At 45.2% G+C, this 21472-nt stretch overlaps 1 protein-coding gene and 1 pseudogene across 5 annotated transcripts in view; both read right to left on the reverse strand.

Annotated features, from left to right (window-relative positions):
- Positions 1-277: 277 nt before the first annotated feature.
- Positions 278-21472, reverse strand: part of MATN4 (matrilin 4) — a 165340-nt gene continuing 144145 nt past the window's right edge. For 3 of the 5 annotated variants that reach the window (XM_069652205.1, XM_069652206.1, XM_069652202.1), the window contains 3 exons: positions 14012-14164; positions 11150-11254; positions 278-739 (listed from right to left, as the gene is read on the reverse strand). In XM_069652205.1, the coding sequence (XP_069508306.1) occupies positions 681-739; positions 11150-11254; positions 14012-14164 (317 nt within the window). In that variant the 3' untranslated portion in view covers positions 278-680. The remainder of the gene's footprint in view (positions 740-11149; positions 11255-14011; positions 14165-21472) is intronic. The other 2 variants (XM_069652203.1, XM_069652204.1) reach the window with 1 other exon arrangement.
- On the reverse strand, positions 702-1515 carry LOC138581117 (serine/arginine-rich splicing factor 3 pseudogene; annotated as a pseudogene).

Genomic DNA, 21472 nt, shown 5'->3' on the forward strand with positions numbered 1-21472 from the left:
CTTGTGTACCTGTAGGTCATTCTTGATCTCCTACTTCTGCGTCAATTAAATGAATATTACTGGTAGAGGGGTCAGTACCTGGAGTCCCTCCTCAACTCATACTTGTCAGAACTTCTTGATATCGGTCTCTGAAGTCACTAAAGTCAGTCGCCCTATTCCATTTATATCTCGAATTGAACTCTTGTGTGAAATAACATTCAGCTAAACATTTTGACCATAGCCGCGCAGCTGATTCCCTTAAAATCTCGCAAATATTCTTCAAAAAAGGCAACAGTCATTTGTGAGGTGAAGAAGCTGGTGACCATGTGGTACCCGGTCAAATCTGCTTTTATTAGTGAATATGCTTGAACCAACGTTTCCCTTCAAACACAATAACATGAGTTACAAATTTTCTAACCTTTATATATAACACATTTGTACATAAACCACACTTTCATAAAAATATAGAGATGTATTGTACATTTTTTTGATTACTTTATTTTTAACAAGGCTTTTATTAAAATTAAATACGACACTTCTCAATAGTTTTGTGTACATTCTTTAAAATGGTCAAAACACGAATATTAAAAATATTACTTCAAAACAACCTAGCACATATTTTTGAATATCAAAGATACATTACATAGCTATAGTAAATCATTTTACTTTGTCAATGTTTCAAGTGTATTTTTTTTACATTTTTATTTTTTGCTGACAAGCTGGTTTTCCAAATCTTCAAGTCGTGCTGTCATCTGAGAAAGTGTTGTTATTAAGGAAAGTGAATTTATGCAAGCGATTAGTCGAAAAATAAATAATAATGTTTAAACTTAATGCAATCAGTATTATACAATGAAGGCTGTAAAATAGCAGTGAGTACTATGACCATAGGAATCTAGAGAGGATATACATATTTTTATTAAACACATGAACAAAGGTACATTGCTCCTTATTCAACCATGTTCTCTTCATCGTCCCTCATTTCGCAAAGGCAAGTGAACAATTTCGTATTATTTGACCTAGAACAGCTTCTAGACCTGGAGAAAGAACGTGAAGGCTTGTGATTTCTCTCTCTGGATAAAGATCTTTGACGTCTACGGTCTCTGGAGAGTGACCTGCTACGGCTTCGTGAGAAGCTCCTGCGTCGAGGTGACCTGCGACGAGGCGGTGGGCTGCTTCTTCGACCTCTGTAATCCTCTCGTGGGCGTCTTCCTCCACCCCACGACGGAGGTGGACCATGATTTCTGCTGCGCTTCTCTCCGTTTGACAACTCTACCCTTACACGACAGCCACATAGCGTTCTTCCATCCAGCTCCCTTACAGCATCGGGGCATCTCGTGGATCTTCAAACTCAACAAAGGCAAAACCTGGCGGGTTTCGTGCAACCCAAACACTGCGTAAAGGCCCATAGTATCCAAAAGCACGCTCCAGTTCAGTCTTGTTCCCATTATTCCCAAGGTTGCCAACATGAGAGAAAATACTGCAGAAGCCTTCAGAAGGGAATGTACGGACCGAGCATTGCATTTTGGAAATGTTTTGTTTAGAGACTTCATTAGCTTGGTGCATTTTTTAAAAATGTTTTAGCTGTATTTACCTTGTATCGTCTTGTAACCAGTGACCGCTGTAAATATGTGAATCTGTATATGGTTTTTGAGTAAAATTGTAAAACTAAACCTTGTTAAAATCTCTTGAATACATGGGCATTCCGTTTGTTTTGCATAGACTTCAAATAAATATTAATTTTTGGAGAAAAAAAAAAACTTTCGTATTATTTGGTGCTTTATCAATCAACAATGAAATACAAAGAAAAGACAATAATCTTGACCGTTTGTATATGCCATAGTACCAACTTGAATGTTCTATTGGGGTCCATAACAAGACAGCAGTGTTTTTGAGTAGAGTTAGGTGGTCAATGCACAGTGTCCTCATAGGGGAATCAAATTAATAGATGCTGGCAAGCCATTTAAGTGGACATTTTGGGCATACTTTGAGAAGGTCGGCTTCTTCCTAGGACTCCTAGTTTATCCGATAATATAGTTGTTATTTTATAAAAACTCTTTTCAGACAATGATATCTGGTCTAAGTAATACACCGCCCAAAAATGTGAGACTTAAAAAAAATAAGTTCATTATTTTTTGTCAACATATATTTATCAGAGACAGGCATTATGTTCATACGTATGCAGTATTGCTTTTGTGCACAGGTTTAGCCATTTGAGAGAGGTTTTCTCAAATGTGTGTAATAATCTGAACGTTATTGATGAGCCCCTTCAACGTGTTTAATACTCAACTCCAATGTTCACCTTTATTGGCAGAGCAAGAGAAAAACCACAAACCGAGAGCGTCGACGTTGTATGTTAGCACCATGGCGTCCTGCGACGCTGTGAGAGGAATCATGGTTCACACTGTCAATTGGGGTGCTCATCCCCTGCCATGTTGGGCCAGGCTGTCCTCTTTAGAGAACAGCAGTTTCCGTGTGACACAAGCATAAAATCAGGACTTGACAATGCCTAGTTAAGGATGACCCTACGTGGAACCTATACAGGGCTAGGGTGCGGCAAGTCAAAGTAATCTATGCCTATTTGGTCTACGTTCAGCATGTATGTTAAGGACTATAGTCATGCTAGTGGGGATCATTTTGACATTGATGGTGACTGACTTTGGGATTATTGCTATGTGTCACCTTATCTCTGCCCTCTTTATTGACAGCTTTCTGGTGCCCAAGGTGACCCTGAAGATCACCTGCTCGACCACCACCTCCTAGTCCAATTCCAGTCACACCTAACCTCTTTTTTTCATTTTCTGTGCTTATTTTTATGCTATTTGTATGCAACAGCTAAACATAACCCAGAAGGGACACTTCACTTTGGACTACTTGGTGTGTCTTTGACCCTGTCATGTGACTTATTAAAGACATAGGGCCTTATCAGGAGTTGGGCGGTATCCCGGCGCTAATTGTGCTGGGATACTGCCCACCGCTTTTAGCGTTACCGCAACTCGGTCCGGCGCAATTTGTGCCGGATCACGTGTTGCAGTGGGGAAGTAAATCCTTGTGGACCTTGTGACCCAATGGGGGTTTCTTGCCCCTATTAGTGCTACGCCAATAGTGCCAAAAAAGGGGAAAGGGGAGATGTTTACCTCCAGCAAAAGGCTGGAGCTAACACTCCCACTTTCCGCCTAATTCGAGATTGGGCGGAACGGTAAATGCGGCGTTAATAGCGTTACTGCCGCATTTTACTGTTCTGCCCAACTCATGATGAGGCTCATAGAAATCATGCAGGAGAAACATATTAAGTGTTTCCATCTCCCTGTTGTCATGAATATGAAGTAAACCTCATCTCCAAAAGGAGCACACTAACCATGCAAATGAGACATGTATGCTATCCTCAAAAAATAGTTAATGTAAATGAACAACATATAATGAAACTGATTAAATGAATTGCCTTTATACATAAATTGCCTTTGTGCATCTACAAGACAAGACGTAATCTTGGCATACAAGCAACGCTAAGGGCCTGATTTACACAAATGTTTTAACATGGGAAAGTCCAATTGAAAACATGCTTGTACATCAGGCCCTAAGAGTGATAGAGCACCAATGCTGTTCATTTGGGTTTTTATAATGAGAGTTTATGCAATGTGCTCTCAAATGGACCATATAAAGGGTCATTTATATAGGGAGTTCTGGAAAATGGTTTATCTAAATAATCATTACACTGTGTGCCTGATTCATGGATAGAAGTGAGAGCACAATGCGAGAGTCAATGTGTCCCTCTCATTCTACCCTCCCAACCCTACGCACAAAATAGGATGACTCACAACTGGAATTTCCATGCAGGAAAGGAGACTGACTTCAGATGCACGGGAAACAAAGCCAGTCCTTCCATACCTATCTAAGTGCAAGGGGCATTCAATACACCTACATGTGCTGTAACCCTCGTGTGTGGGATCTGTTTCCAGCGCCTATCCACCTGGGTCCAGTGAGGACATTTGCTGTGATAGGTTTTTTTGCTCTATCATCTCAGATTTCAGTTCCAATGACCTTCCAAAGACCTTTCAAATTAAATTCCCTGGCTGTCCATTGTAAATCAGGAGTTGATTGCAACAGATTAAGGCTAGTGGTTTGTCACAGGGGTGGAGGTGTGCAGGAAAGGGTGCGCACAATCGCCTCCCCCAACAGTGGAGAGACCAGGTACAGTTGAAACGTTGACATGGGTCTGCAGCACGACAAAGCTCACACCTGTGTGACCTTGGCCATCCAGGGCAACAAATCATCTGCAGGTGGGCAGGTCCTGCGTGGGGGTGATTTTTAACATGCCACTATCTCCAGGATAGAGATGTGGGCGACAGCAGGAAACTTTGAAACACAGAAAAAAGATGCAGCCTAGCAGAAATGGAGTACTTGGCATGGAACTTTAAACTGGAGTGAAGTCCGTCCTACCTCACTAGAGCGAAGCTTTGGACGGTATACTGTTATTTCATCGATGGGTGCAATTTCGATGTTTTTTTATGAGTACATTTTACCGAAAAAACTCATCAAAATATATAGGGGGTTGGAAAAGTATATATAAGGAGTCGGGTGGTCAGGAATAGGTAAAAAACAGTAAGGGATGGGGAGTTTAGGTGGGAATCCCCCCAAAAATAAAAATAAATCAATTTCGATTAAATGACATAGAACCCTTTGGACTCCCTTTCCTTTATAAATTATTGTAAATTATTATTTATCACACCACCTCATAACATCTGTAGGCCCAACTCGCGCCACATGCATGAAGCCCCCATACATTTCCCCCCCTTTGAGGAAAAGATGAGGGCAAGACGAAGACGAGATGAAAATCCATAGGTAAGGCCCCTCCATACTGGCACTGCATTGCGACTGCTGACACCATGCGCCTGCTCCTACTAGTGTCACAAAACTGCATTGTGCTGCCAAGACTCCAGCCGCAATATGTGTTGGCGTGCCTCTGTTGGGCTTTGAAGGTCCTTGACTGCTTCAGGGGTTTCTACTTAGAGAAACTCCTTGAGATTCTGCAGCACCCTACCCCTGGAGCCACCTATTCAGCGATCTGCCAGCTGCAGAGACCACCAGGCATTCATGCCACTTGCCACCAGGGGGTGGCCATTTGGCTTGTTCTATTCCTTTTGTGACTGTAGATGGAGTTCCCACCAGATCACTAATATGTACTTTAAATCAACACATGAGAGTGTACATCTGGAGTGCATTCTGGTCCTAACAAGGTGGTTCAATGGGAAATGGGATTATGAAAAATGTAGGGTCTTTGTAAAAAGGAATTGACTCGATGAAATGATGATTTTGCTGTAAATGGATTGTCAGAGTTGATTAAAAAGAAGAGCAAATAAAGTCCTAATTTCCTTGGTTCTATGAATGTTTGCCGGATTATTTTGCTGACTTTCTTCCCAACGATTGTGCTGCTTTTCTTTTTCCCAAACAGCAGAGGAGACCTCTATCCCACCCTTTCCACCCACCCCCAATATTTACCTTTCTCCATTTTACCATCTACCTGTTAGTGGTAAATCCAAAACGGCAAACCAATGCAGCCCAAACCTATGTGGCAAAGTTGCCATTGGGCAAACGTGATGTATAGCAATTTCCTAAAGAGCATGCAATCAGTGGAATCATGATTAGCACGTGGGGGGCTGTTTCCAAGTGTGCCAGGCTCGCTGTTTCCCTCCCCATTTACTCCCCTGTTTGGGAATCACGATTCTACCCCTGACATACACTGAAACAGCCTTCAACAGATGGAGTGCAGGGGGTTCACTGAACTAGGGGATCTATACAATGAATTCATTAATGCCAGAGGTGCAATTAAAGGTTTTTAGTAATGTAAGAAATATTTGGGGGGGGGTTGGAAACTGATTAGATTAGAACAATTAGTCTTTGGTCTTTACGGGAGTCTGTAAGTTGGGTTGTGGAAGGTCAATGACAGATATTTAGGAAGGCTGTCAATTTGCCACCACGACTGATATCCACCAATCGACACGCAGAGGGAAGGGGGAGATTAGTGTTTGCTGGGAGGAAGATCTGGAGGAAGATCTGGATGAACCTCTATGGATGGTAATTTGGCAAAGTGTGCCTAATACCTCCATTACATTCCAGGCTTTAGAACTTCAGTATCAGCTGATGTATCAATGGTCTTACTGGCAATGTGCTGTGAACATTGCACCAGGACAGATCAGATGCCTGCTGGAGAGGCTGCAGGGCATGGGTTCCTTTTTTCACATATAATGGGAGTATTTCTGGCTGAGATGCTTCAGTCTGGAGTTCTGCTCTGTGATCGGGGATATAGGTAGGTACCCAAATCTGCACAATTTCTTATACTACTTGGCGGTGTGCTGAGACCCACAAGAATTTGAGACTTTGTACTGCCACAGAAGCTTAGTTATCAGGCCGAGATAGTGCAGTGTCGCAAGTAATTGGCAAGAGTACTGCACACCCTGACAATGCAAAACATTACTCATGATACACATGGTTATGCAAGGGACCTTTCTACTGTCTTGTCTCAGCTTTTGGGCTATGCATCTAAAGACTGCTTGGGATCGCACTGCATTACTAGAGTACAGGAAATGATCAGATTAGAGCTCTAGAGCAGTAGGTTGCCTCTACCTAAAGTTGATGGTTTGCAATGTATTATATTGAGATGGGGTAGGGATGGAGGTTCTTAGGTGATGGAAGGGATGGAGGTTCTTGGGTCGTGAAGTACACAGCTGAGATTGTTATTTTACTCGGATTATTGGCGTATTGTGCCTCGCTAGTATTGTCAGGCATTAGCCAGTGTGTGCACTAGTGTGTGTGACTTTTCTGTGTGTGTGTGTGCACTAGTGTGTGTGACTTTTCTGTGTGTGTGTGTGTGTGTGTGTGTGCACTAGTGTGTGTGACTTTTCTGTGTGTGTGTGTGTGTGCACTAGTGTGTGTGAGCACGTGTGTGTGTGCGTGCGTGTGTGCGTGTGCATGTGCGTGTGTGTGTGCGTGCGTGTGCGTGTGCGTGTGCGCGTGCGCGTGCGTGCGTGTGTGCGTGCGTGCGTGTGTGTGTGTGTGTGTGTGTGTGTGTGTGTGTCTGGTTTTTATGCTGTGCGCAAACAAGATTCCTTCTGTATGGAAGCCTAATTAGTTTACAGCACATTCTACAGACCCCTTATATGTTGCATTATGAGTTTTGCCTACTGTAGTAATCCAAAAATTGTACTTAAAATCTCATGGGAGGGAAGGTCATTAGGGCATGTTTTTGTGTATGTGACAAGTATTTAATTCTTGAGTCCTGGCCAGAGTTGTAGCCCAAATGATGGCAAGTGATGCTTTAAGAGCCAACATTGATAGAGAAATACGACACTCCTTTTTTCTTCCCTTACCCAGGTTTACGTTTCTACTAATATCACCAAAGATTGACAGAAGAGTAGAGCCGAGAGGATACATTTATGCAAGTGCTGTTTCTCTATTAAGAGCAAAGTGCTCATATGATTCTACTTGAGGGAATCTCCAGCCTTGAGGAGACCAGAAAATGTGTAATTTAGGATTTGCAAGATAATATAATGGGCCTCATTACACGTTGTCCGGTAACGGAATACCGTTACCGGTAACAAAATACCAGCAACGTTATTCTCCCAAGCCGATCACGACCCGGACCCACCGCTATTAGTGGACCCGTAAAGTACGGTGCCACTAATAGCGGCGGGGCCGCGTGCGCGCGACCCCCACACCGTAAATAGCGCCATGGAGTTAATAGCACGCAATCACAACCCATGCGTACATGGCAATACCGGCATCCCAAAGACCCAAAAAGCAGTTACCGGCATGGCGCTAATAACAGCAACGAAAACCACACGTTAACAGACCTGAGCAGTGTTCCCATCTGCCACAGGTGGACACAATCAGCACAGGTGGAGGCAATGGAGACAGGCAGCACTAAAGAGCACACCACACCCCTTCCCACAGCAAGATGGTCCCAATACCAGCAGCATGACATGGGCCTGTGTACATGATTGCAGTGCAGCACCAACAACAACAGGCAGCACAGATAAGACGAAGAAGGAGGAGGAGGGCAAGACTGACGCAGCACGCACCACCAGGGCACCCAGAAATACCACAAGGGCAGCCAACAAACCCCCGGATTCAAGGGGAAGATGACCATGGCATGTGTAAGGCACAACTAAATGTGCATCTGATAGAATGTGCCCATGCCACTATGCAACCACCAGATGAGCATGATGTATGATGTGGATGTGGATGAGTATGGGTGAAATGCTCCGCCAGGACATGCAAGAGGCGATGGCACGGCGGGACAGGATCTGCGTCAGCATCTGAATCAGGAATAGCATCATGTACAAAGGTGGGATATCATGGATGGAGAGATGTGCATTGTTGCCCTTGTGCCCATTTTGAGGCCCACAAAGGCCCCTGTCCCAAAGAAAATCACACATACACAATGATGGAGATCATGCCTGTGTTTCAACCTCAGAACAGTGTATTTCGAACATAATGTGAACAGAAAGTGCATGACCCCAACTGTGCAAACGCCCTTACCCCCCTCCCCCCACAACACCCCCGAATACACCCTTATCCCCCTCCCCCCACAACACCCCCGAATACACCCTTACCCCCCTCCCCCCACAACACTCCCACGTGAGCCTCAAGGCGTGAACGTGTCCCTCTCCACATGTGGCAGATAGTCCTTGATGGCCCTATTTGTCAGTGCCTGCTCCGTCTTCGGGTGGTTGCGATGTGGTGCGCCTCAGGTTGCGCATAGACCGGCATAGGGGGCTATTTTGTCGTGAACTCCCTGAGGAGGCGGGGCCCTGTTCTTCCTGGGTTGGGAGTGGGCATCTGCGCTCAATTGCATCTGCAATGCGGTTCATGGCCTGCCTTAGTTGGGCCATTTCATCGCAGATCCGGGTGGTGCATGCCTCCATGCACTCCCTTGTCTGCTGTGCAAATGCACCAATGTCCTCCCTCAGGCGCCCTGTCTCAGCCACATGTTGCCCTACTAGACCAGTGATTTTGGTCTGCCGCTGAAAGACGGCTGGGAGGTCATGTTGCATGGTGGCTGCCGGTGGGATGGCTGATGCGCCTGGATCCATTGCACTGGCATCAGGTGAGGATACCTGGGGGCTCCATGACACATCTTGGTTGTGGGTGGGTGATCCGCCTTGGCTAAACGGACCTGGTGAGAACATCGGGCTTGACAGTAAGGGACGTTTCGGTATGGGGCTCTGACTCAGATTCTCAATGCCAGGTGCTACCTCCGCATCCGAAAGTGGGGCAGTGGCTGCTGCCTCACCCGTTGAGCTGGTGGCAGCAGAGTGCACTCCCTCAATGCTGCCTTCACTTGCTGGGAGACACACTGCCCTGGGTGCCACGACGGCAGCAGGCATGGCCTCTCGCTGCGTCAAACTGCTGCTCCTGCTGCCTTTGTCCCTGTGATCATGCTCACTCCTCCTGGGTCCCCTAGAGGATGTGGCGGTGTCCCATGTGGCATCCCCCCTGGCTTTTTTCCTGGGTGCGGGAGCAGGTGTTGAAGTGTGTGGCTCTTCAGTTTCCGTGTCTGATCCTGCAGGGGTGAGAAAAGGGGTAAATCATCATCATCTATGGGTCGACCTGCCTTATGCAGGATGCATACGTCATGACGTCCAATGCATTTGGGGCTCTTCAGTGTGGAGGCAGGTAATGGGGATGTTGGCTGGCTCATGCATGATTGGCCCTGTTTTGGACGGGTATGTGGTGATGCATGCATGTCTGTTTGTGGCTGGATCCACGGCATTCATATGGACACATGATTGGGGGACCCCTCACCCTTCACTGCGCATTGTTTGGTGTATACACTCACCTCCATCGGATGAAATGGCCACGCCAAGCTCCATATCTCCGACCCCTTCGATCGATTCGACTCCAATCGTGGAGGCACAAATCTCCTCCCACTCCTTTAACTTCAATGGGGACTCTGCGCCACCTCCTGTGCCCATTGCCATGTTGCGGTTCACTGATAATATATTCCGCACACGGACCCGGAGGTCGTCCCACCTCTTGCGGCAGTCCTTGACACTCCGGGTGCTAGTGCCCACCGCACTGACTTTTTGTGCTACTTCGGCCCAGATGGCCTTTTTCTTCAGGAGGGCCTCCCTCCGCATGTCATTCACAAACACTACTTCTGCATTGGCAGCAAGTGTGGTGGTCAGCATCACAAGCTCCTCATTGGAAATATTTTCTTTGCGCTGGCGATCAGCTGTTTTCTTTAGGGCCTTCGGCATCTTCGGGCTATCCGGTATGGTTCCTGGTCCGAGTTCCCTGGATATATGTCCTGGATGCAGAGGATGGCAATGGATTGTGTTTTTAAAGATGGCCGCCGTGCTCTTTCCCGTTCCTGTGCGATGGCGTAATTTCTGGTTCCGCTTTTTAACGGTGACCGGTAATAGCGGTGACCGCTATTTACAGGTGGCAGGAGGGCGGAGGCGCTATTGACGGTTTGGACGACGCCGGTAAGGGGCGTTTTGGGGAATTTAGCGGCAGGGCGGTACGGTCATTTACGGCATGGCGCTATGCTCGTGTCCGCGTACACGTGATGGGACGCTATTAGCGGCCTCTTGCGAGGGCAGACACTCTGATAGCGCCATGCCGTTAAATTCCGATTTTTACCGGACAACGTGTAATGAGGCCCAATATCTTTTATGCAAGACCATATTGTGATCTTGTTGTACTACCACTCTATCAAACACCCTTTCCCTCCTTCCATTTGTTCCTCTCCACCCCAGTGCCCCCTTCCTCCTTCCCATTGTGTTACCTTCCAACCTTTTCCATACTGTGATGTCTTTCTTATTCCCCCTCTCTGTCACGTGCCCTTTGTCATTCACAACCTCTTTGCTTGTCTCAATTTTTCCATTTTATTTGTTGTTCTTTCTGTTCTATCTTTAGATATTATCTGTGTCTTTCCCTTTTCGTTCTCCTCTTTTCTATTATACCTATTCAATCCATAGTTTGTTCTGTCCCTTTGTCACTCACTTCCCTTCCAATCGTTTTCAGTTTTTCCCATCCCCTTTCTATCTCTACCTATGATTTACTGACCACGCAGTCCAGCCACTCAATTCACGCACATGGTGAATTCTTAACTCATGCTCTTTGAGGTGCGGTGCAAAGCAAACCAGATCAATTTTCATTCAAAGGATATGTTTTTCCGAGAGGTTTTGCAGCACTGCGAGGGTGCTCGTCTGAAACTGGACAATGTTTTCACAAGCACATGGATTCTTTATTTCAACATCCCCTTTAACTTCCTCTGAAAAACAAAGGTTGCTACATTAGGTCTGTAACATTAACATAATAAATAAGATTCCAGTTAAAGAAAAGTGCTTATTGATGATCAGTGAACAAATGGTTATCATACTTGTTATGTACACTGCACATTTGTTTGTATAACAAAAGGAGCACAAATAATCTTATGCAATAGAACATCTGGCAGGTATACAGTAAATTCTTAAGTATGCATTTGTAAACAGAGCTGTGAGGAAATAGGGGCCAGGTTCCAGCACCCGCTGAGTGATGCAGGCCACGGGGCAAAATTATTGGGAGGAGCCACTAGTCCACCACACCGCAGCAGCACAACAGGGGCTTGTCACCAAAGGCAAGTCTACGGCACGGTGCCTCTAAGAGAACATCCCATCTCAAAAGTATCAGCAGGAAATACCACCATCCCATGGTCATTTACACCCTGCTGACCCCCATAGTAAGCTTGAAACAATGGGAAGCTAGAGTAGAAGGAAGATATTAATGCTTAATCAGACAAAGGAATTGTTTGTGGAGCACTGCGGGCAGAACCTAAAGATAGAGTTAGACTGTAAAGACTTAATCCACTGACCCAAGGCTTAACCCGTCATTCATATGCCTGGAAGTTCCTAAGCCTCTAGAAAAGGGTAACACAAGGGAGGGTTGAGGCCGTAAGAAAGGAGACGTTTTGGAGCTCATTCTATACATAATGCATAGGACCACTGTGAACAAAGAGGTAAGTAAAGATCCTAAACTGGTGCCTGTGTGTTCATCCCACTCAGCTTCATTGAATCCTCATTAATATGAGGAATATCCCATGCTTTCAAGCACTTTCCCCCGGGTCACTGGTGCATTTGACATTGGTTAAAATTGACAAATAGTCCTCTTTCTGGCGCTCTGAGTGCCGTACAAAAGGTGGTTGTTTGCTGTGGCTGTGAATACATTTTTTTAATTGCCCACTCCTATATCACATTACCTACCCAATGATGTGAGTACATAATTGCTATAGCTTCCAATTTATGAATGCCTAACACATGAGTAGTGTGGCAAGCCAGAAGAAGGACTACGACCAGAGGACATGTGATCAAAGAGTTATATTTAAATTAAAAGAAAATGCCATTCATGTCCTGTTGCTAAAAGTGAAATTCCCTTCCTAACAAACTATACTAAGGTGCTCGTCAATAGTCAAAATAACAACAAAAATAATCACCTATCCAAACCTATCCTCTAAACTCGCCCTAACACTTAGAAAAAATGTATAAGCAAAAACTAGGCAGAGTGTCCTGCCTTCAGAGTTGTTCATCCCATTCTCTCTAAGGGCTTCCAGGAATTACTCCTGGTTGTGGATCCAATGGTAATCAGTAGAAAACAATTCTCCCTGGTTTAACAGTTCTTGACAGTTGGTCAAAGTTCCAAAGGTTTCTCAAGTTTACAAAATAAAGTCTCAGTTCCTGAAAAGATCAACTGTCCAAGTTGACGTGGGTGGAGGGATACCTCCCTAATCCTGCTCCACCTCTAGTGTTGGTTTCTCCCCACTAGGCCCACTTCTTGGTTGCCTCTGTGTTCCCCTCAAAGCTGCTCTTCACTTGTCTTATTGGGCCCCTCTGGCTCCCTTGGGTTTCTCTGTTCCAATGTCTCATTTATCTCCCTGGGGTATTATTAACTCCTCTTTCCAAATGTTTCATTTGGTTTTTGGACGTTTCTGTGAGCAGTTTGGCTGATTACAATGTTCAGGTTTCTTGGGTTCCTGTAACCCTTATTGTTACTTGGTTATTTCTCTCTCTCCAGGTCTTTATGCCCCTGGTATGGGGTAAGGGTAATCCTTCCTTCTTCCCTTTTCGTGCTCTGGGTTTTCCACCCACCTCCAATATGAGCAACCCGAGTACCTTTTATGTCGCAGGGTTTTCTTCAGTGAGGTGTTACCTTCTTTGTAGTGCTGGGGTTCTCCACAACCTTCTGGCCTTTCTGTCTGGACACAAGTGAATTGTGTGTTCCGCGTCTCCGCATTTCTCTGTTCCTCGGCTCTCGTGTTCTGAGCAGAGGATTTCTTCATCTCCCGAGTTCTGGGTTCGGCGTCATTTCTCAGGCACCGGGACTACCACATTCTCTGCATGGTTGTGCCTCCAGTTATGGCTGCCTATGCTCTGACTTGGCCTCACCAAACCTGCATGTCTTTATGCTGGGACAGCAGTGACTCTCCTTCTCTCGAGCTTCTCGCCATGCCACAACTGGCTCCACTGTGAAACACGACTCCGTCCCTCAACAACGTGCCAGCGTCAGAGGCACACCTTGCTTCTTCTCCTCCTTTCAAGGGTGATCACACTTTTATTCTGGCTCTGTGACCAAAAATGAGCATGTTGTTTATGTTGAGCTGTCAAATCCATGGAGAGACCAGCATTGTCTTGAGCCAAACATCCAAAGGCACTTTCAGTATTATTTTGAGTCTCAGAGCTGAATGTATTCTCAGTATCTCGGATTCCTATGTATGCAGATAATGCCTTAGTTATAGGGCGTTCCCCATAGGAGTAGGAATCTTTGTCCCCTTGTGGGGAGTCACTCCCAGTGATGTGGCGTTTTTCCAAACCGCTAGGGAGGGTTTGGCTGAGCGGGCTCACTCCCTAGCCTCAAAGAGGGTGGCTACCCCTAAGTAAAAAGGGACCAAGTTCGGAGTTGTCACAGTAGGCAGAATACAATACTATGGTGCTTGTCAACGCTTTAAAGCGTGGACAGCTGGTTGCGTGCATGTAACAGCCATTCCCTTTATACATACCTGGGCAGACATTGAGCTTCAGATCTTCAGCAATTTGATTAATTGCACTGAAGTCGGAGGTGTAATAGAAATGTTTATGCACAGGCTCCGAGGCAATTTCCTTCAGCTCGTCTTCTACAGCTTTCCCGACACCGACTGCATACATGTTAATCCCTACGGAGGCACAAGAGGTACAAGTGAAAACCAGCTTTGACATTTCCTTCAAACTCTATAACATGTTTTGTTTACCCACTTATGCATGGACATAAAATGCAGGTTATCGTAGTTTCAAAATTACCAAGCATTGGGTGAAAATAATACCATTTGAGAACTATTGTAGTCCTGGTGAATTGATAACATGGGAGCATGGGGGCTCATACCCTCTTGTCCGCAGAGGCCCAGAGGTGCTTTCTATGAACATGCAGCACTGCCTAGCTCATCACTATTCGTCTACCTAAGTAACTCCCTTCCACCCTTTTTTTCCCACCCACACTCCCCTCTTTTTTCTATCCAGATACATTGTATTTATGCACTTTATAAAACAGTAATTTAAAAAAACGCCCTTGAGAAATGCTATTTAAGTATGCCTTTCATATATTCTTTAAAAAAAAAGCTTGAACTAAAAGCATGTACTTCATACTAGCACGAGTGCTAATGCCACATCAATTAAAATGATACAGATTCTGCACTAGTTGGGCCATCCTAGTTAGACACAAGAGAACATTTGCTTTTATGTAGTCCAAAAATGTGAACAGAAAGGCATGGAGCAAAGATTCCAGACCAGGAGTCAGCAGGTATCTTTCCAGACCTCCAAGTGTCTACTGATAGCAAGACCCATTTCTGACCACTGTGTCTACTTGCACATACAGAATTAGACTGCTCATAGGAACAGGATTGTGAGGTTGCACCCCAGGTCAGAGAGATTGGAAGTGCATGGTGGATTACCGCTTCATCTGGGCAATGTATCAGTATTTTAAGGGCCACCTTTTAGAAAGACATAGGACTGTCAGCGTATAAACGACACAAAAGGCGATGCCTCTGAATAATGGCATATCGAAGTCTAATTAATGCATTCGACGGCAGGTGCGAACGTATAGACCCATGCAGAACCCCAAAAGAATCAGAACTCAAAGGCAGCACATGGAATCCCATGTGTCCTAGACTGCAGTTTTACGGCAACTGGTTGCAGGCTGGTTCCCCACTGCCCTCAATGTCCAGCAGACGCTGCCTTGTCAGTGCGTAATCATTGGTATGGAAGTTAACCACCTTGTCCAAAGGAAAGAAACTAAAGCACTCATAGGTGCTACCACGGTACACTTAGTAAATTACATTTGCAACAATAATATTGCATTCCAATACAGAATGTGCCGTACACTACGACGCAGGTGGTAAACCTACTGCCCCCTTTAAGACTTAGAGAGCATTACGTCAGGGGTGTGTGCTAGCTCCCATTTTATTTAATCTTTATATCAATGACCTTCAAGTGGTTTTGTAAACCGCAGCCCCTTATGTACCAAAAATTGGAACGAGGAGATTGCCACTCCAGGTTTACGCAGATGATGTTGCACTTCTGGCACGGACACCATTTGCTTTGCAGTTGCTTTTAGACTTGGAAGCAAACTTTATGTCTAAAAGACAACTGAAAATGAATGTGGCAAAGTCAGCAGTTATGACTATGGGAAAGGTCTGCATCTAGAGACTTTTGGGTGAATGGGACCTCTTTGAAAAGAGTTTGGTACTTTGACTATTAAGGAGTTGTTTTTTCCAGTTCAGGTCGGAGTAAAGAATACATTCTGAAGCAATCTATCCAAATGAAACAGGCAGTAGGTGGCATCTCCCAGTTCTCTAAGGGCATAGGAACACAACCGTAGATATTTTGAAGAAAGTGTATGAAGACGAGGTCTTGGGAATGGAGGCGGTGCTCGTATCACAACGTATAGAAAATACGTTTTGACGGGTCCTCCTTTCTCTCCCTCAGGGGGAACCAACATATTCTGTCCATGTGGAACTGGGTATGAGCTACATTGAGGACAGGTTTACCGTAGCCCTGATGTTGATGTGGCTCTCCATACGGGCAAATCCCAGTGCTATATTGTCGAGGCAGATTATTAGTGATGTAATGGGAAGTACCAATGGGAGAAAGATCAGATGGCTAGATCATGTCAGTTCTTCATTGGCCTTCATAAAAGTGAGCTACTGGTTTCATCGGCCAGAATTAATAGATAGCTCTTGCAAGACGAAGGCCAAGGCAATGTTACTGAAGAGCCATGAAGGCAGTCAAATGACTAGTGAGTGTGGGAAGCCCTGCAATAAATCCCATATGACAATTTCTACTCGGACTGCAGAGCCATATTTGGAGTGGTGCCCTAGTAGAAGAAAGCATTTTTATTTAACCCGCCTCAGATTTAATGGTCTACCACTATATACCTCGATGGGAATTCGGGAAGGTATGAAGCCGGAGTTACGGATTTGTGTCCCTTTTGTGTGGATCCTCTGGAAACCCTGGGGATTTGTTTTCCTTTTGTGTAGCCTGTACTTTAGTATGACAGAGTGCATTAATCCCACTCTCAAGAAATAGAGGGATTTCTCATTTTAAGCCAGCCGTATTATTCTGCCTTATATCAGAAGACAAAGTATTTACTTGCGCTCTGGATTTGTTCATCAAGGAGGCGCTACACATTAGAAAGGTTTTTCTATATGCTCATCCTTGTAGAGCGTAGCCCTGTTGGGATAACACCAGTAAAAATAACTTGTTAATATGTATTTATTTGTGGTTTGTTATTCAGGAGCTCGTTTTTTTTGCGTCCTAAATGGTTTTGTAACATATATTATGAGGCAGGGGGATGACACATTCTAATGTCTCTTATTTCATCTCACTGTATTTTAAAGACTTTTATGGCTTCTTGCGTTGAACGTATTGTCAAAATGTTATATCATTTATGTGTGTACTGATGGCTTAACCGCTGAATAAAGTTGAAATTGACATGTCTGACTAATATATGCATAACAGTGGCATGCCTCAGAGCATAATTTAATATCCATCTTTGCATTGTAAGATACATATTTAGGGGCAGGAATATATCTGAATAGAACCAAGAATGTCTGTATATAAAGGGCTTTATAATATGCCCTACATTAAACTACCCCCTCTTTGTATACCCTACGCGATTCCCTGTGATGCACAAGATTATAGAAAATCAATAGTGAACAGGTATTTTGTGAGTGTGCTGCAAAGAAGCCTGCATACACTTGCAGAGGTCAGTTCCCACTGCCCACTTTTGTAATGTGTGACGATTCACCAGGTCTCGTCACTCCTCACCAGAGGGGGAGGCCTTTCCTATGAGGCTAGGAAGGTGAGGCTGCTACCCAATAGTCCCGATAGGGGTGGTAATAAGCTGAAACACCTCATAGGAGGGCATTCCACACCTGGGGATGAGGACGTCCACATGGGGAAAAGCATGGCTTCAGCCCTGTCACAGAACACCCTACCCTCATGGTCACCCTTTTTCCCCACCAATGATACTGGAACCATGTGCTATTGCAGTCATGACTGTGACAAAGGTCGATCATACTGAGATGAAAAAGAACATGGGGAGCCATATGCAAAATCATCCAGGTACTGCGACGAGATGGTTCTCAGGGTGCATGAAAAATGCCAAAGAGTCTATCCAGAGTGTTGAAGTTACACAAGGGCAGAATTAAAATATAAAGAGGAAAGCAAGAAAGGACTAGAAATCTCTTGCCGTGGATGCCAGCAGAGTCCTGCACAGGAGATTTAAACTGTGTGGTCCAGAGACGCAGAGAAGCTGTTTCTCCAGGCGGAAGCTGCAAGGAACAGGAAGCTGTTGCCACGTCCCAGGAGCTGGCTGGAAGCCAACTCGCCAGAAGAAAGAGGCATTTGAAGTGGTGGCATGACTGCAGTGGTAGACCGTGTGGTCTGGAAACAGTGCTAAAACCACCAGTTGGAGCCTGCCACGGAGCCGCACAGGTGTCTGAAAGTGCAGAGGAAGGAGCCCATGACCCCAGGAAGAGCCAGAGCCGTGTTCCAACCGAGAACAAGGAAAAAGCAATGGCGGGAAGACCGGGAGGGGTCCGGGAAGCAAAACCAAGAAGCCAGAGTGGGTCAGGAGTCATCTCCCTCGTTGCAGTGGCCCATATAATACCACTGTCTAAGTAGAGTGTGTCGGGACTCATCTCCCTAGTCACAGTGCTCCAGACAATACCACTGCCCAACCTGAGTGGATTGGGAGTCATCTGCCTCATCGCAGTTGTCCATCAAATACCACTGCCCAACCAGAGAGGATCGGGAGTCATCTTCCTCATCGCAGTGGTCCAGATAATATCACTGCTCAAGCAGAGTAGATTGGGAGTCATTACCCTCATCACAGTGGTCCAGATAATACCAATGCCCAGGCAGAGTGGATTGGGAGTTGGCACCCTCGTTGCAGTGGTCCAGATATCCACTGCCCAAGCAGAGTGTGTCGGGAATCATCTCCCTGGTCAGAGTGATAAATGGAAGCCAGCTAGGGCTTTGAGTTTTTCCACTTCCTGGAAGGAGCTAAAGAGACAAATCCTAGTTTTCTGCAAGAGCCCATGAAGACCACTGTGGAGAACTTGTGTAGAAGGATCAGGTGAAGGGAGTCTTTCCTCTGGTCCTTTGTAATGGAACATTGAAGGACTTACTTCTGAATATAAGTTGGAAGGAAGACACCAGGAGAGGGGAGACATTTTTCTGGTGTATGAGACACAAACTTTGCTTACTTAAAGACCTATGTTTATAGTGGCAGAAGACACAGAGCATTTACTTTTGATGGACATTCTGACAACTCATTTAAGTTGTCCTAGGTTGAGGCAGGGCAAGCCAAGTCTATAGTCCACACCATGACCCCTCCTTGTAGGTTTCCTTCTTCTACATCCTCACAAATGTTGTGCACCGGAGACTCCCATCCTTTATTTTATTCATTTCTTGTGAATTATAAAGGCCCCTGCTGTGAGCACAGTGCCTTTGTGGAACTTTGTGGAGAAGCTAAAAGATATTCAAGGGGTAGGAGCAATCTCTGATGGCACACCTATGTTTGTGTCTACTACTCCATAAAAGGGTGGGTGTATGTATCCTTTGAACATTCAGGGTTGCGTTAATTTTCAACTGCACTCTACCGTATGCTCTGCATTCGGAAGTTCAGGGCGGAAACGGAATGACCTGTTTTTTGGACACATCTTGTTGAAAAGCAAGGTATTGGCTCCTTTGAAAGCAGGGGTGGCGGTATAAAGCTTAAACATGTGGAATTACAGAATGGCTTGAGGTCCCTTCTGTAATATAAAAAAAAAGCCGCCTTCCTTGCCAACAATACTGGCTAATGCTTCTCAAAGAGGACTGATACTCTGTGGTAGAACGTATAGTGGTTCATTAACAGCCCCGACTTTTACTTTTTGCCCTGAATGTTTTGCCAAACATGGTTGGGTATCATATAGGGGCCTGTTGTAGACGTGTCCTCTCCTCTGTGTCAGCCTCATCTAGAGCAACATATCGGGGAACTTGCCATGAACTTTGAGCAAATCTGGTACGAGGAAAGTGATTGAACCAATGCACGTCTCCTTTAAATCATTTGTTTTCATTCAGTTTTAGTCCAGTGGCTCTCTTCCGATCGGCTTTGTGAGGAACCTGAGGGCATCTTCCCATCTACTCCCTTTGGATATTTCTCTCAGGTGGCCAGGGAAAGACCATCACCCTTGGGGTCCGACCCGGGGGCTGGATATGCAAGGGAGGATCAACTGGGTAGAGGGACCTTGGGGAGTGGGGAGAGGATGTCTTTAGGCGAGGCATTGTATCCCCCTTTCCCTTGTCAGAATGACTCCTCCCACCCCCTGCCTTCGTAGGTTATTGTCAGTCTTTTCCTCTTTCACACACACACAAACTGTCCCACAATCATAGTCCTTTAAGGCTGGGACGAGAATAAGGCAACTGGGGCACTTCCATTCATTCACACCACTTTGGTACTGGGACGAGGAAGATGACTATGGAGGAATACCATTACAATGGCCATGCATGTCCCACTAATAGATTCAACTATGCGCAGGCAAAGAACTTCACCTGCAACCAATTAAGAGGATAAAGGTACATAAAATGAGAGACAGGCAAGAGCGAGGGAGAAACCCACCATGTGAGAAGGATGCTGCGACCCGACGTGGAGCAGGCTGTAGAGGGGCCAGTGAAGAGGATGCTGTGTGTTTCAGAGGGGTGAGAGAGACGCAGTGCTCAAATGGGCCACAAGAGGGTCGAGCCACCTGCAGTCCCCTGTACCGTGTGTCCACAGCCGGAGCTGTGGGACACAGAAGACTCCAGGTTGCTGCAGACCACTGCAGCAAGGTTCAAAGGCGACAAGCGGAAATGAGAAAGAAGCTGCTCGCAGGAGCAGCTGTACACCTGTGAGTGAAAGAAAGGGAACACTCATACCTAGGCATTACAGGGGCTGGAATTGAGGGAAATGCTGATCAAATGGAAACGTATAGTAATTGAGTTTAAAGACCGAATAGAATTTGGAATACAGATCAAGCATCAAAGTACTTTTAAAATGCAACAAGTATTATTGAATGGCGAACTAAAGAAAAGATATGAAAAGTACATGAAATTACCGTACAAGTGAAAAGAAAGTGGTGTGCATTAATGAACGTAGTGAAAACAAGTAATAAGCATTGATGGACAATATGAAAGTATGAACAAAGTGAAAGCCATTAATGAGCACTTGTGAACAAAGTGGAAAGCAAGTGATAAGCACTAATGGACAATGTGAAAGAAAGGTGGTGGAAATGAACGACCAACATGGAGTGAGTTGTGTTAAATTCGCTTTGTGGCATAGCCAAGTGGCTGCCAAGGAAAAACTGAATTGAATTTGGACTAATGACACAGGTTCAGGGAGAAAACCTGTATTGGCAAGGAAGTCCAAAGAGAACATATAGGTCTAACAAAGTGCTAAGGGTTATCGGTTGCGTGACCTGTAATGGGTGGACCGTGTGGTCCAACAACTGCGCCTAGACCAAGTAACCCTTACTTGGAAAGAGTCAAGGAAAGTCAAGCTACAGAGGCTGTTTTGTATAATAAGTGCTGAAGTGATTGAAGAAAGGAACAATCTGTATGAACTACTGAAAAGCCTGAATGGCTACAAAGTTGATCTGGAATTATATTGAACGCTGAGAGATTTGAACTGACTGTGGTTTTGAAGCTGGAAGAGCTGCCTTCTCGGAGAAGGGAACCCCAAAACTTTGCAAAATGTGTTGAACTTGAGGAAGGGAACCCTGAGACCTGTTGGAATTGTTTTGCATTTTGGAAGGGAACCCTGAGGCCTTTTTGGAACTTTTTGGAACTTGGGGAGGGTGGAAGTTGAAAAGCGAGCTGGGAGCTGGAAGAAGCTCAGAACATTATGTTAAACTCTGTTTCTTTTGTTGCTGACATCCATACACATTGTATATCTTTAGTTGTGTGGG

Source organism: Ambystoma mexicanum, chromosome 3p (assembly GCF_040938575.1).
Source record: "Ambystoma mexicanum isolate Mex_15411 chromosome 3p, UKY_AmexF1_1, whole genome shotgun sequence".
Classification (NCBI taxonomy): Eukaryota; Metazoa; Chordata; class Amphibia; order Caudata; family Ambystomatidae; genus Ambystoma; species Ambystoma mexicanum.